This window comes from Ambystoma mexicanum, chromosome 13 (assembly GCF_040938575.1).
Source record: "Ambystoma mexicanum isolate Mex_15411 chromosome 13, UKY_AmexF1_1, whole genome shotgun sequence".
Classification (NCBI taxonomy): domain Eukaryota; kingdom Metazoa; phylum Chordata; class Amphibia; order Caudata; family Ambystomatidae; genus Ambystoma; species Ambystoma mexicanum.
In genome coordinates, this window is record NC_090938.1 from 795,898,448 (window position 1) to 795,915,312 (window position 16,865).

Below are 16,865 nucleotides of genomic sequence, written 5' to 3' on the forward strand. Positions count from 1 at the left end.
AGGATTGAGGGACATCAAATCAAAAGATCCACCCTGGGACATCCCAATGTAGAGGAGCAGGTAAAGGCTACCCTGCCAGCTCCCCTCCCCATACCGCCGTCATATTGGAACAGTCGAAGAAGAGCCATAGATGGGCCCCCACATCGTGCCTATACCACATCGAGTGTATGAGAGACGTTATGCACTCAGACAGCCATACAGAATGTATTCTTGCACTGAAAGTGTGAAAGGATGACGCATGGAAGAATGCTACATGGAAGGGTGTCGCCTGCCAAGATGTCCGAATGCATCAATGAATATCATGGACGGACGTTGAAGTAAAATCTGATGAGGATAAAGTGATGTCATGAAGACGATATGTGGATCTAGGATGGAACGATATGAAAATATGAAGTAACAATGTAACTGAAGCACCAAGAGTAACAGGAACCGAAAGCTACAGTAATCATGGCTCTAAAGAAGATGAAGTAACTTACTGGCCAATAACTGTAAATACACAGTAACACAAGATAGAAAGATAAGGTATAGAGGAATATACAACGTGGCAGGGACGCCCATATTAGAAAAATGGACGACGCTGAATTTAGCTAAGCTACCTCAGAGACAGGATGAGGCTGTAAGAATCAGGAGAGGTTGAAAAACAGACTCATGAGCAGACCCGACGATGAGTCAATGTTGGCCCAGAGCAAAGACGCTATTTTGAGGGATAAGCGCAAAGCACAAAGGGAGTTACATGGATAAGCTCTGAACGTGGGACATTCTTCATAGATGAAGGAAGACAAAAACATCTGTGAGAGCCAAACTGCTGGTCAATTAAAAGTACACAAAGTTCATATGAGATAGAGTGAGCAAGTCTTCAAACCTTTTTGACCTGGGCCCCACTGAGCAACATGTGTGCAGGTCGGGCCCCCCAAAAATGCCAAATGGACATTAAGTCCAAATGGTTCTCCCCACCCTGCTCCCACCACTATCCCATTGCTCCCCACATCCATGCACAGTCCCTGGGCTCCCCACCCCGTTCCCAGCACAGTCCCAGGGCCAGTGGCAGCTGGTGAATATTTTAAGTGGAGGGGCATTAATATGTCCCCCAGATGTGCCATAATGACCGAGCGTAGCGAGGGAGCCCTAACTAATCAGGGGGGGTTTGGTGGGGATCTCCCCCAGGAAATATTTTTAAATGATGGGGTAAAATGTTGCTTTTCAGAGCATACTTTTTTTTATTGGGTAAAATGCCAAACAGTTTGCAATTGGCACTGGAGGGCCCAGGGGACAGGCATGGTATTTTGTACTGGACATCTATGATAGATGTCCAGTAAAAATATACCACCCCTGACCCCTGGGCCCCACAGTGCCTAACACCCTCACACAATCCACATGATTGTGTCTTTGTGGAAGGTGCTGGGGGGCACAGAGGGAAAGCATGGTATTTTCGATTGGATATCTATGATAGATGTCCAGTAACAAAACACCCTCCCTGTCCCCTGGGCTCCACAGCGCCTCAGAAGGAGAGCTGATTTTGGCAGGTGGGTAGGGGGGCTGGGCAACAAAGGCATTGTTTAAATGTCATTTTTGTACAACCCTCCTTCCTCCCTGCCAACCCACTTGCCAGATTCAGCTCAACGAACCAACACAGACACATATACACGCACACATTCACACAGCAAGCACTCTATCATTCACACGAACACCCATCACCATACATCCCCTCATAACACAAGCATTCACGCATCTATACACATATTGAAATAAAAAATAAATGAGCATAAACGTACCGTCTGCCCTGGTCCATAGGTTTCCTCTCCATCGCTCCAGCTCCTTCATCATGAACAGGAATCGGGAAGCAAGAGCTTCCTGGTTCCTGCACATGCGTGCATGGGCCTGCACGTGGGTACTGAAATGCCCTGCTCCAGCCTGCTCTGTCTGTATGTGCGAGGAGGTGCAGGAGCCCCTCTCGCACATACAGACATGCAGTTCCCCAGCCAGCATTTCCAATGAGCTAAGCACGGCTGGCGCCTCCAGCCTTGCATGGTTCATTGAGCATGTGCGGCTGGGGAACTGAACTGTCAAGGGAAACAGCATTTCCATTTGACAGTTCAGCCAGCCGAGAAGCACTCCCTCAGCTGGAAAAAGCAGCTGATGAAGTGCTCAGTGTTTCACTGGGCTGGCACCTCGTCTTCTCCATAATGGGGAAGGGGGCCACTGGGTTCACCCCCCCTCACCCATTATGAATGAACCACCCCTGCCCAGGGCTCCCCCCTGCCCTGCTTTACCTTCCCTTCATTTCAGGCTGGGGTCTCATGCCCCCGAACCCCTGGGAATGAAGCCGCACACCCCCAGGGGGGCGTGCCCCACAGTTTGAAGACCTCTGCTCTAGAAGCCAAAAGGAGCAACAACATCCTGCATAATTAAATCAAATAGCAGTACATGGAAGGCTGAAATTGACAAATTTGCGGTCTTTTCAGATGTTACTCAGAAGTTGAAAACAAAGGCTATTCATTGGAGCCTTAAACTAAGATAGTGGTGCGCTCACACTCCCTTGAATGTTCCAGGGTAGTGAACAGCAACAAAGTCAACTACAAACTGAAGACTTTGGCTGATGGCCGACCGATGAGAGATGATGGACTAATTGGGAAAATGGGGAGTAGTCCGATGGGATTCAAACACTTAGGTTTCGTTTCACATACGTGCTGCTAAAGAGCCAAAAGTCCAAGGTTGGGAAACTATGCCAACCAATCAGTAGGGTTGGGGGACAACCTAACAAACAATGTTGCAGAAGCCAACCCACTGCTATTACATCCATTTTAATCAGTACTGTATGCATTTAGAAGTAGTTCAAGGCGTGCCCTACAGACAAGCGGTAGCCAATGAAGCACTGATCCAAATATGTTCTATGAGTAGATATGTTCCCTTCACCAATCCCTACCCTTCATAGGTTTGTATTTTGCCACATAGAATAATGTCATAGATGACGCATATTGATTTATAAGAACTCCATGTATTCAAACTTGGCTGTGAGTGTGCATGCATCAGTCCGATGGTTGTCAGGTCTCCCTACTTTATTGAATTGATAATAAAGTAGTACTTTGCCATATTCCTTGAGTCTGTCCCGTTATTTGGTTTGGGACCATTGTTGTAATTCCAACTGGCACCAAAGACGCTTCAAAGTGCTACAGTACATTATTTAGATCCAACTGTTTTTCACCCACCTCTTGAAAACATTTGAGTGTGCCTTAAGGAAAGTGACTGAGGAGGGGGCAATTGATTCCTCAGCATTGTGAACCAACGCTAAGACCATGCCAAATAACAGTACCCTATATCCAGAATCCTAACGCTAAGACTGTACCAGGTAACATGACCCTATATCCAAAATCCCAACGCTAAGACCGTGCCAGATAACATGAACCTAGATCCAGAATCCCAATGCTAAGACCGTGCCAGATAACATGAACCTATATCCAGAATCCCATCGCTAAGACCGTGCCAGATAACATGACCCCATATCCAGAATCCCAATGCTAAGACTGCGCCATGCAACATGAACCTCTATCCAGAATCCCAATGCTAAGACTGTCCCAATAACATGAACCTAGATCCAGAATCCCAATACTAAGACTGTGCCAGATAACATGACCCTATCTACAGAATCCCAATGCTAAGACCGTACCAGGTAACATGACCCTATACACAGATTCCCAACACTAAGACCATGCCAGATAACATGACCCTATATCCAGAATCCCAATGGTAAAACCATGCCAGATTATATAACCCTATATCCAGCGTCCCAACACTAAGAACGTGCCAGATAACATGAACCTATATCCATAATCCCAATGCTAAAACCATGCCAGATAACATGAACCTGTATCCAGAATCCCAGTTCTAAGACTGTGCCAGATAACATGACCCTATATACAGAAACCCAATACTAAGACTGTGCCAGATAACATGACCCTATCTACAGAATCCCAACACTAAGACCGTGCCAGATAACATGACCCTATATACAGAATCCCAATGCTAAGACCGTGCCAGGTAACATGACCCTATATCCAAAATCCCAATGCTAAGACCGTGCCAGATAACATGAACCTACATCCAGAATCCCAATGCTAAAACCGTGCCAGATAACATGACCCATATCCAGAATCCCAATGCTAAGACCGTGCCAGATAACATGAACCTACATCCAGAATCCCAATGCTAAGACCGTGCCAGATTATATGAACCTGTATCCAGAATCCCAAAACCAAGACCGTGCCAGATAACATGACAATATATCCAGAAGCTCAACGCTAGGACCGTGCCAGATAACTTGACACTATATCCAGAATCCCAACGCTAAAACCGTGCCAGATAACATGAACCTGTATCCAGAATCCAACGCTAAGACCATGCCAGATAACATGACCCTATATACAGAATCCCAATGCTAAGACCTTGCCAGATAACATGATCCCATTGACAGAATCCCAACGCTAAAACAGTGCCAGCTAGTATGACCTTATATACAGAATCCCAATGCTAGGACCGTGCCAGATAACATGACCTATATCTACAATACCAACACTAAGACCATGCTAGATAACATGACCCTATATCCAGAATTCCAATGCTAAGACTGTGCCAGATAACATGAACCCATATACAGAATCCCAATGCTAAGACTGTGCCAGATAACATGAAGCTGTATCCAGAATCCCAACGCTAAAACCGTGCCAGATAACATGACCCTATATACAGAATCCCAATACTAAGACTGTACCAGGTAACATGACCCTATATACAGAATCCCAACGCTAAGCCTGTGCCAGATAACATGACCCTATATACAGAATCCCAATGCTAAGACCATGCCAGGTAACATGACCCTATATACAGAATCCCAACGCTAAAACCGTGCCAGATAACATGAACCTGTATCCAGAATCCAACGCTAAGACCGTGCCAGATAACATGACCCTATATACAGAATCCCAATGCTAAGACCTTGCCAGATAGCATGATCCCATTGACAGAATCCCAATGCTAAAACAGTGCCAGGTAGTATGACCTTATATACAGAATCCCAACGCTAGGACCGTGCCAGATAACATGACACTATATCCAGAATCCCAACGCTAAAACCGTGCCAGATAACATGAACCTGTATCCAGAATCCAACGCTAAGACCGTGCCAGATAACATGACCCTATATGCAGAATCCCAATGCTAAGACCTTGCCAGATAACATGATCCCATTGACAGAATCCCAACGCTAAAACAGTGCCAAGTAGTATGACCTTATATACAGAATCCCAATGCTAGGACTATGCCAGATAACATGACCTATATCTACAATACCAACAGTAAGACCATGCTAGATAACATGACCCTATATCCAGAATTCCAATGCTAAGACTGTGCCAGATAACATGAACCCATATCCAGAATCCCAATGCTAAGACTGTGCCAGATAACATGAAGCTGTATCCAGAATCCCAACGCTAAAACCGTGCCAGATAACATGACCCTATATACAGAATCCCAATACTAAGACTGTACCATGTAACATGACCCTATATAGAGAATCCCAACGCTAAGCCTGTGCCAGATAACATGACCCTATATACAGAATCCCAACGCTAAGACCGTGCCAGATAACATGACCCTATATACAGAATCCCAACACTCAGACTGTACCAGATAACATGACCCTATATACAGAATCCCAACGCTAAAACCGTGCCAGATAACATGACCCTATATTCAGAATCCCAATACTAAGACTGTACCAGATAACATGACCCTATATACAGAATCCCAATGCTAAAACCGTGCCAGGTAACATGACCCTATATACAGAATCCCAATGCTAAGACTGTGCCAGATAACATGACCCTATATACAGAATCCCAATACTAAGACCGTGCCAGATAACATGACCCTATATACAGAATCCCAATACTAAGACCGTACCAGGTAACATGACCCTATATACAGAATCCCAACGCTAAAACCGTGCCAGATAACATGAACCCATATCCAGAATCCCAATGCTAAAACCATGCCAGATAACATGACCCTATTGACATAATCTCAACACTAAAACCGTGCCAGATAACATGAATCTGTATCCAGAATCCCAACACTAAGGCCATGCCAGATTATATGAACCTGTATCCAGAATCCCAACGCCAAGACCATGCCAGATAACATGACACTATACCCAGAATACCAACGCTAAACCCGTGCCAGGTAACATTACCCTATATCCAGAATCCCAATGCTAAAACCATGCCAGATAACATGACCCTATTGACATAATCTCAACACTAAAACCGTGCCAGATAACATGAATCTGTATCCAGAATCCCAACACTAAGGCCATGCCAGATTATATGAACCTGTATCCAGAATCCCAACGCTAAAACCGTGCCAGATAACATGACCCTATATACAGAATCCCAATACTAAGACTGTACCAGGTAACATGACCCTATATACAGAATCCCAACGCTAAGCCTGTGCCAGATAACATGACCCTATATACAGAATCCCAATGCTAAGACCATGCCAGGTAACATGACCCTATATACAGAATCCCAACGCTAAGCCTGTGCCAGATAACATGACCCTATATACAGAATCCCAATGCTAAGACCATGCCAGGTAACATGACCCTATATACAGAATCCCAACGCTAAAACCGTGCCAGATAACATGAACCTGTATCCAGAATCCAACGCTAAGACCGTGCCAGATAACATGACCCTATATACAGAATCCCAATGCTAAGACCTTGCCAAATAACATGATCCCATTGACAGAATCTCAATGCTAAAACAGTGCCAGGTAGTATGACCTTATATACAGAATCCCAACGCTAGGACCGTGCCAGATAACATGACACTATATCCAGAATCCCAACGCTAAAACCGTGCCAGATAACATGAACCTGTATCCAGAATCCAACGCTAAGACCGTGCCAGATAACATGACCCTATATGCAGAATCCCAATGCTAAGACCTTGCCAGATAACATGATCCCATTGACAGAATCCCAACGCTAAAACAGTGCCAAGTAGTATGACCTTATATACAGAATCCCAATGCTAGGACTATGCCAGATAACATGACCTATATCTACAATACCAACAGTAAGACCATGCTAGATAACATGACCCTATATCCAGAATTCCAATGCTAAGACTGTGCCAGATAACATGAACCCATATCCAGAATCCCAATGCTAAGACTGTGCCAGATAACATGAAGCTGTATCCAGAATCCCAACGCTAAAACCGTGCCAGATAACATGACCCTATATACAGAATCCCAATACTAAGACTGTACCATGTAACATGACCCTATATAGAGAATCCCAACGCTAAGCCTGTGCCAGATAACATGACCCTATATACAGAATCCCAACGCTAAGACCGTGCCAGATAACATGACCCTATATACAGAATCCCAACACTCAGACTGTACCAGATAACATGACCCTATATACAGAATCCCAACGCTAAAACCGTGCCAGATAACATGACCCTATATTCAGAATCCCAATACTAAGACTGTACCAGATAACATGACCCTATATACAGAATCCCAATGCTAAAACCGTGCCAGGTAGCATGACCCTATATACAGAATCCCAATGCTAAGACTGTGCCAGATAACATGACCCTATATACAGAATCCCAATACTAAGACCGTGCCAGATAACATGACCCTATATACAGAATCCCAATACTAAGACCGTACCAGGTAACATGACCCTATATACAGAATCCCAACGCTAAAACCGTGCCAGATAACATGAACCCATATCCAGAATCCCAATGCTAAAACCATGCCAGATAACATGACCCTATTGACATAATCTCAACACTAAAACCGTGCCAGATAACATGAATCTGTATCCAGAATCCCAACACTAAGGCCATGCCAGATTATATGAACCTGTATCCAGAATCCCAACGCCAAGACCATGCCAGATAACATGACACTATACCCAGAATACCAACGCTAAACCCGTGCCAGGTAACATTACCCTATATCCAGAATCCCAATGCTAAAACCATGCCCAGAAAGGCACATTAATGGCCATACATGCCATTGTACCCCATTCCAGTCAGTCGGGAGATGTATGGGAATGGCTAACAAGCCATCTTTTTTAGTATTTTCACCAGAAAGGTTGATCAGGCTAGTTAACAATTTGTTGTTCTGCCTATATCAGGGGTCTACAACATGCGGCTCTCCAGATGTTTTGGACTACGACTTCCATGATCCTACACCATTGACTATGCTGGCTTGGGCTATTGGGAGTTGTAGTCCAAAATGTCTGGAGAGGCAAAGGTTGCAGACCCTTGGCCTATATAGTCCCTTACCTAGACACGCCAACTTGGCGTGGCCCCTGACTTTACAGGCTAGGTATAATGGCTGGTGCAGACCACTGTTATTTGCTATCATTAGTCCGCCCCAGGGTGTCCTTAGTTTGGGTTTTGCAGGGCACAGAGAGGCTGCAGCCTCTGCTTTCTTTATCCTGCTGGCAGCGTCAATCTATCTGCGGTGCTTTTAGGTACTGAGGCGTAGTCTCATGACTCCAGTGTCTCTGGTTGAAAGTGTAGTCACGCTTTGGTTTGCTTCTTGATCTGTGCCATCTTGTCACAGTAGACTTGTTTTCCATACTTGCCAACATGGACGATTCCAATCTGTAGGTGCCTATCCAGTCCTGGTTTTTTTCTTTGCATTCTGGGATGTAAATGGTCTTCTATAGTACCATTCTTACACTGCGTGTGGCCTCACTGCACGTGGAACGCTAAGAGGTGAGGGTCTTTAGTGGGACAGTGGGAGAGGCAAATGCAAAACCTGCGCTCTTGGTGGGTGTAGGTTGGCAGTACCTGGCTCCTGTGTGCCCATTTGCTGTATATGTGTTTGGCAGAAAAACTTGGGAGTATGTTATCCACAGGGAAGAGCCCAGGGTCGGGACGACTACAGCACCTTGGGCCTGGTTAGCCGCTGATGTGGGAGAATGTAACAGGGTTAAAGAGGAGAGCTTAGTCGTGGCTCGGTTATGATAAGATGGGTTATTTATAATGCGCTTAATACCCAGAGGTTTCTAGGTGCGGACCCGGGGATCAAACCTGTGTTGCTCCAAGACGAGCACATTGCCGCTGAGCTATCCTCCCGAGACAAAATGGGCCAGCAAGTAGTTCTGACCATTGGTTCGTGTTGATGGGCTAACGGCTAGGCCTGTAGAGGCTGTCTCTGGGGGGAGGGGCTTGTGTGTGTAGTGTATGATGGTAAGAGATCTTAGAGGGGAGTCAGTCGGGGGAGAGGGGGAGGAAGCCTTACAAGGCAAAACAACCTGCAACCCTGCACTGGTACCCAGCCAATCCACAGACCTGTCCCATGTGTCTAGCTCACAGTGCCCTTGCCAAGCCCTCTCTCTCTCTCAGATACATTGTATCACATGACGAACAGAACCAAGCATCGGGGAAAGGGGACGTCTGGAAACTGCGGACATCCCTGTGCGCTACCTGCTAAGATTCATGGCAGGCAAGACATTTTAGCTCAGAGAAAGGACTGCTTGAAATGTGGAAACATTTCTCCTCCCTTGGTATGTTGCTTGGCAGGCTGAGAGACGCCTAAAACCTCTCTCCAACAGGCTCAGGTGTCGTTGAGGGCAGGGCCCGCCTAGAGAAGGCAACACGTTGGCCAGGCGTTGGTCAGGGCAGGGGGGCAGAATCGCTGCTCGTCTCTCCCCGAGGTCTACCAACCTGTCTTCCACAAGCCCCAATTTTTTTTTATTTTTTATTGTGTATGGTTTTATTAAACCTTTGCAAAAAGAGCGAGTACAGTAAATCAAACATAAAAGTAACAATACATAGAGAACATTTCATATACAATTACAGTTGATGTGTTAGCATTTTTAGCACAGACAGTGTAGTCTCTTGGGATACTAAGAATTATTAATAACTAATAACAAAACAAAAAAAAGAAAAGAAAAGGTCCTATGTATTTATACCCTTCGGTAATCAGCCAATCGCATGTGGTCCAAATGATGATTACGAATGAAGCTAGACAGAGGCGGACCCTCGCGCGTCGTTTGGATACGCAGGCAGCGTTGCCGTACCAAGTCAGCTGGTAGACCCAAGTATAGAGATTTTAGTGCATTCAAACAGGAATCTCTGAGGGCCTTAAGTTGCGTGCAGAACAAGATGAGATGTTTAGCCGTTTCAGGAACTAGAGGGCAAAATCTGTCTGCGCCAGAATCTGTTTCCACCTCCGTTTAGTGTCCAATGTTGGGAGAATATTCCAACGCAATCTGAGGAGGATTTGCCGATGGGCCCGATTGGGAAAAATGGTAAGAGCTGGAGAGAGAGTACCTCTTTTCTTATGTTCACGTGCTAGGTGAAGCAGAGAGCTGTATGAGTGGAAAGCATCCGGATCTCTTCTCACACATACCAGAATGAGGATTACCCCCCCCCCCCCCTCCGCCCTGCACGGCTGCCCCCAATGGCCGCAACTCACCAGGATTTGAGGTGACAGGCTCACGCGGTAGAGCAGGGGTCTGCAGACTACGAATCCCATCAGCCCTAGCTGGCTTAGTCAATGTTAGGAGGACCATGGGAGTCGTAGTCCAAAACATTTTAAGAGCCGCATGTCCTATACCCCCGCAGAGGCTCAGGAACCTAAAGGTGGGGTGGGGTGGGGTGGGGGGGGGGGAGAAGCCAAAAACATTGAAATCCTAAAGGGCCTAAAAACACTTAGCTTTTTCAATTTTTCTTTTTTTTAATTTCATCTCAAATTAATTGCAACTCACCAAAACACATGTCAATAGTTAGAATGGTGGGTGCCCCTCAGCGGAGTGACTGGATTGTTCCCAGTAGATCACCCCAGAACACTCCGATGGTGGATGTCAAGCAGGTCCTTTCCCTAGAAACAAGGTGCCCTTCCTTCAGTGCTAGAATTCCCCTGTGAGTTAAATACATTGAGTTACAAGTTCTATGAGTGCAAATCGTGACATGACAGTTAATGATGGTTTTAAGAGACATGCAATCACTGTGTAATAGAGACCCCCGGAAGAGTGTGAGTCTCCACCTGAGTGGGAGAAGTGGCGAGTGAATCGGGCAGACATCTGAAGAACGGGTGGAGTCAAACATGCAAAATAATTTAATGGAAAGAACCGGGGAATGTTCAAAGAGGGAAATAATGGAGGGTGTAAAGGTAAAGCTGGAGACCACTCAGGGTCTGGCTGTGAGAAGCAGCAGGGCAAAAGGGGCAGACTGAGTACATCTTGCCGTCCCTTTCAGCCATCCATGTCTGTGCTGGTGAGGGCGCGGGGCAGGGATGCCGTGCTGGGGGAAGAGGCGGGGCTGTGGGGAGGAGGGGCGGGGCCTAAGGGCAGGTTACCCAACACAGAATCTCTTCATCCAATCCTGGCAATTTGCATAGAAGCAAAGAGCATTATGGGAAAATCATAATGTCCACCATTTTAAATGTTAAACATGTCTTATAGTGTTTCAGTTAGAAGCCCTTTTAAGCGAATAATGGACTCTTCTGTTTTAATTGGTGACACCCTGATAAAGAGATGTCTGTGCACAGCAGGACACTGGGCACCTGCAACTCTGCATGGGAGGCCTGGGGAGTCTGCAATGCTGGGGCTCCTGAAAGCTCGTGGAGGAGTGTGATAACGCAGCTTCAGACCCGCCTGGCCAAGAACCCCTCTGACGCCTGGGAATGAATTCCCTGTGTCCTCTAGGGTTTGGTATGTGTGATTGGTTGCTTGTTTATATAGCGCCTATACACAAAGTGTTTCAAAGCGCTGCAAGAGGACTCGTCATCACATGGCAGGTAGAGCCAGACTTTGCACTCACCTAGTCCGGGCATGCTGCGGGAACCGGACGCCGGCGTCTGAAAGAAGTAGGATAAGGGTCAGCACATGCGCAAACAGTTCCTCCAGAAAACCCTCCAATCCCCTGGAGAAGGGGTGCACCTTCACATGTTGAGGGTCCCAGGGATCAAAGCGAGGGAACCCTCGTGAGGTCTCTAAAGGACTCTGGCCCTCCCAGGAGGAGGCCCACGCCACCTTGCCAAACCCCATGAAACCCAAGCCAAAGACCCACCCAAACACAATGCTTTGGAATGAATACTGCCCCCTTTGGGCTGTAAAAGGTCCCCACTTCACGAGTCCCCACGTCCCCACCCCACATGACTGCACCGCAGGGATACCCAATGTTTGCCCCCAAGGATTAAGGAACACATGCACTCACTTCTCCTGAGCCGCCGGAAGCAGCAGACGAGGTTTCCAAGTAGCGAGGCGAGCAGCAGGAGCACCGTCACCCCAAAGAGACCCCATAGCTCGGCCGTCCCGCAAAGTCCAGCCGCACCTGCAAAGCCCAACACATGACGCAATCAAGGCGCTGACAGAATTCTGTGCAGCGCCCTTAGGGACCACTGCACAGAGTTAAGACCACAAGTGACAGTACAAGTTTTACCTTTGGTACAAGCCTGGACCACACAGAAAGAGTGGTAGCAGTGGCGGAGCAGCCAGGTTTATCTCAAGAGTATATGAGCAGTAGCCGAGATTACACAAAGGGACCACAATTACTGTGACTCAAACAAACACTGACTCAAGGTTTCAGGTAAAAAAAATATAAGTACCTTTATTTTAAAGCATCTGTTCACAAAACACGTCACTTCTAGTAAAATAAAAACACACTTCAAATACACTACACACAACCAATTCCCCTAGTGCAGAACAATTCAAGGTAAGTACCTTAGGATTTGACAGACCGGTGTTATGAAACAAAAACGTTACCGGGAGTACATATGCAATCACTTTTTGACAGTAATGACAGTTCGGTCTTACTAAAGATACCGTACCCGCGGGAAGAAATGTTACCGGAGTCAAACACACTTAGCACATGAAAAACACAAGAGAGTTGGGGATAAAAATCATAGGCAATACTTTTGTCAAGACAGAGAGAATCAGAGGGCACTTTCTAACACGAAGATAAAAGTCAACAGGCCTGCGCCAGTGTCAAGTGGAATAGGGTTCCTGTTGCCGAGGATCACACAGTTAGAACAGTTCATGATTCAAGGTTGCCAGGAGTACTTAGATATTGTCGGAAGAGGAGGCAAAAGTTATAAGAGGGAAGGAAGAAAAGGACAAGCCTTTGGTGAGGAAGAAGGGTTCACCCCAATTCCTCTAAGTCGGACACAGTACTTTATTCGTTGAAGAACGCTGGTGCCACGGCAGTTGTTACTGGTAGTTTCGTGCAGACTCACGGTTCCTGGAGCTTCAGTCGTGGAGACAAGAAGGAGGACGTCTGGAGTGATCTGCACTACCCAGGGATGAGGCCAGCAGCAGCGACAGTGAATAAAAGGTGCACTCCTTTAAAACAGAAGAGGCTCTTCAGATGGCTATCCGGACCACTACAGCAGTGTGCAGCGATTTCGACCACAAAGAGGATCCTCTGGCTGTGGAAGATGAGCTGGTTATCCCCACCAGGCTCAAGGGAAGAAGACTCCGGACTGGATCTTCTCTGGTCGTCGAAGGGTAGATAGCTCAGGACTGCAGCAGGGCTTCACCAGGACTGGGGGTGCAGCAGCCGTCTTCTTCTCCGCTTCTCTTCGGTTCCTTGCAGTTCCAGTGGCGACTCTGACTTCCAGCCCAACAGTCCTGCCTTTTATGCGAAAATCCCCCATTCACACAACCTGGCTGTCAATCACTCAGCAGGGGAGTTGTCCGGCCCGGACAACCACCTCAGCCAATCAATACAATGTGCAGGGGGTGACTACACCCCTCCCTCAAATTCAGCCCACCTAGACACCCAGGCGCCAAAGGAGGGCTTCTTCATAGAAGCCTGTCAAAAGACAGTGAACAAAGAAGGCAAACCTGGTTTGCTGCTCAAAGTAAAACACAACAAGGACTTTAACACAAAGAAATGGCAACTAAACCCGACCGGAGCTGAAATAAGAAGTATTTGGGCAAGCGGGTTCATGTTTGAGGCTAATACAATAGCCTGGAACGGTACCACGTTTATATAGTATAATCGCGTTAGAAATGTTAGGGTAGGTACCACTGCCATCGGCCAAGTCTAAATGTTAAAAGAGCAAAACAAAGCTCAGAGAGGCACAGACAAAAAGGGGTAGGAATTAACCCTTTCCAATACTCCATGAAAGATGGGGTGTACTGGGACTGTAGTTTAAAAGTGACTATATAAAGTTAATGGCAACTTTACCTGTTTCTGGGGGCAGTAGTCGGCCCCAGAAACATGGAGTCAGTGGGAAGTCTCAAAGACAACCCTGTGTCACTGCACTGAAGGTGCTGTGTAACACACACAGAAACTGGGGCTCATGGAGTGGTGTGGCTCCAGAGCCCGAGATCACACAGAAAGTAGAAATACACAAGGTAAAACACATGTAAGAGTGGGAAAAAGGCTCACACTCTTACCAGGTGGAAATAAATGAACTCCTGAATTCCAGCAAAGCTGCTGAGGGACTCACTAGGTGAGGAACATTAGCCATAAATGAGAATTCTCCCTAACAACAAGGAGAAGGGCACCCTGGCAAGGGCTTCCTTGGGGGCTATCCACAGAGGTGCAGACCGTGAATGCGCGGGGCAGCGGTGAAGCAGAGCCATGGCCTAGAACCCCAGAGCGAGAGCTCAGGACTAACCTCCACAAGGGGCCTGTACAGAATCCAAGCATCTGGCCACTCTCTCGCTCTGCTTTTAGGAAGTTTCAAACACCTTTCCAGAGACACCCCAGACATGTAGAATGGTGAAACCTGTGGGCCCAGACTTAAGTGAATGGAAGCAAAAGCAATGACCCGTTATACATGAGGACCCCCTTCCCAAATGGCAACTTCTTACATCCCATATGTTTCTCTATTGTGGTGTGATTCTGGGTAGTTGCAGACACTTTTGGGGAGTGTTTGGAGAAGTTTGATTACTTGAAAGGCAAGTTAGCGGGTAAAGCACCCGTGTTGGGGAAATCATGGGTGCCCACCCAGGTCAGGGCGATTTCTGATGTCCAGCAGGGACCTCCTTTCACTTGAGGGAACTAGGGCTGCTCAGAAACCCCAAGAACAGGCCTGGTAGTCGCTCGGCCCCTGACCGCAACTCTGCGCGGTGGCGCTCTGACCGGAACCTGTCTCGTGCCACACACACCTTCTCGCTCTCATGCCTGTGACCCAAGGTCTCCTGGATTGGCCCAGGGCCGCACTTACCATAGTAGGGAGTCAACTCGGAGCCGCTGCAGGTGGCGTTACGCATCCTCCAAGACGACGTAGAGACCAGCCGGTGGTGGTCAACCAAGACCCGCTGGGCCACGGAACAACCTGATCCACTTTTCCAGAATATTAAGGGGTATCTTTGCTACTAAATGCTGTGGGCGTCCCTCCAGGCCACCAGCAGGTGTCTAGCCAGGCGAACCCCAAGTGGGCCACTGCCCCCCGTCTTTGGTAGTCCTCCCAGTGGGGTTTGCGAGGGGACCTGGTGCCTCCCACTCTTGCCGTCTTGCCCTGTGTCTCCTGAGCTGGTTTCTTCCCCTGGTTTCCCTTCTCTCTCTCTCTCTCTCTCTCTCTCTCTTTCTCTCTCTCTCTCTGTCTCGCGGTTGCTATCTGCCTATCTCTCCCTTCTTGGAAGCTTTTTTTGTTTTGGTTCCACTTCACCGACTTCTCTGCAGCTGCAATAGACAGCTCTCTGGTGCAGTGGGTGGCTTAGACATGTTGCAGGATTTTAACACCACCCGGATATCCGTAGTCGGGTTCAAACACCAAGGTCGCACCTGCTTCTAAGAAAGCTCACTTCCGGTGCTCTTCTGATCTTGGAGCCATTATGATCCCCACAATTGGCATCTTATATAGAACATGGCCTACGTCTGCAGTCAAAAGTACTAACAGGGAGCCGCTCCTACCAGCTGTAACTAGGACCGTCCCAAGAGTTTGGGCACCCAATGACACCCGCTCAATTCGGTCCTTTGACCGCCCCCACACAGCGGCGGGTGAATGGGCGGTGGTGATGGCAGCACACGCTGCGTCTCAGCGGCCTTCGTAGTAAAGAGTAGGCTGTTGGGACCGCGAGGTACCACATCTACACGAGAAAGCCAAGCTATGGTTTTTGAAGAGTGATGTTAGGTTTTTAAAAACATGCCATCAGCATTCCTATGTGACCAGAGTAACACAAGTCAAGTCAGTGTCATTTCAACCGGAGAAGGCAATACAATGGCACCTTCATAGGGACTACGCCTAGTAGTACATTTCAACATCGGTCAATATCATGGTGCATTAGTCCAAGTTCACCGCCAGTGAGCCAGCCAGGAGGCTATGTATGTTCTTATATATTCCCCACCCCAAGTGTGTTCTAGCGCGCACGCATCCTCCCGGCCACTGTGTGCATCGCCAAAGGGATTGTGTTGCGCTTTCTCGGGCTTGGCAGTCCCTGAGACGAAGGCTGTAAGAGACCTCCAGTACTAGCATAGCTTTTAACAGAGGCACCATTTGCACGGGACAGCAACGTTCGGCAAGGAAACCCCTTCACTTCCTTGCGTGCAGACAGTTCCCCTACAGTTGCAAGATATGTCACCGAAGCTGAGAAAACAGAGCTGAAAGACCTCTGGGCTGACACATCATCTGACAAAACACTGTCACAAAAAGTGTACAGCTTTGGTATAAAAATGCTCTCCCATAGAGTGCGTGGCAGCTGCGAAGCTGCAGACTGGTTAACAGGTACAGCCTTATGCGGCAAATCTGAAAACATTGTGTGTGTGTAGTACACTTCCTCTGACTAGGCTCCACACACGCACCATCAACACAGAACTATGCCAAGTCCAGGTGGTTGCCACGATATTGTCGCCGTCGTCCGACAG

At 47.5% G+C, this 16,865-nt stretch overlaps 1 protein-coding gene across 1 annotated transcript in view; it reads right to left on the bottom strand.

Moving 5' to 3' along the window:
* SIT1 (signaling threshold regulating transmembrane adaptor 1) overlaps positions 1-15,756 on the bottom strand; it is a 79,167-nt gene extending 63,411 nt beyond the window's left edge. The window contains exons 1-3 of the mRNA XM_069635194.1: positions 15,226-15,756; positions 12,264-12,380; positions 11,868-11,904 (exon numbers count right to left, since the gene is read on the bottom strand). Of these exons, the coding sequence (XP_069491295.1) occupies positions 11,868-11,904; positions 12,264-12,380; positions 15,226-15,271 (200 nt within the window). The 5' untranslated portion in view covers positions 15,272-15,756. The remainder of the gene's footprint in view (positions 1-11,867; positions 11,905-12,263; positions 12,381-15,225) is intronic.
* Positions 15,757-16,865: the final 1,109 nt, after the last annotated feature.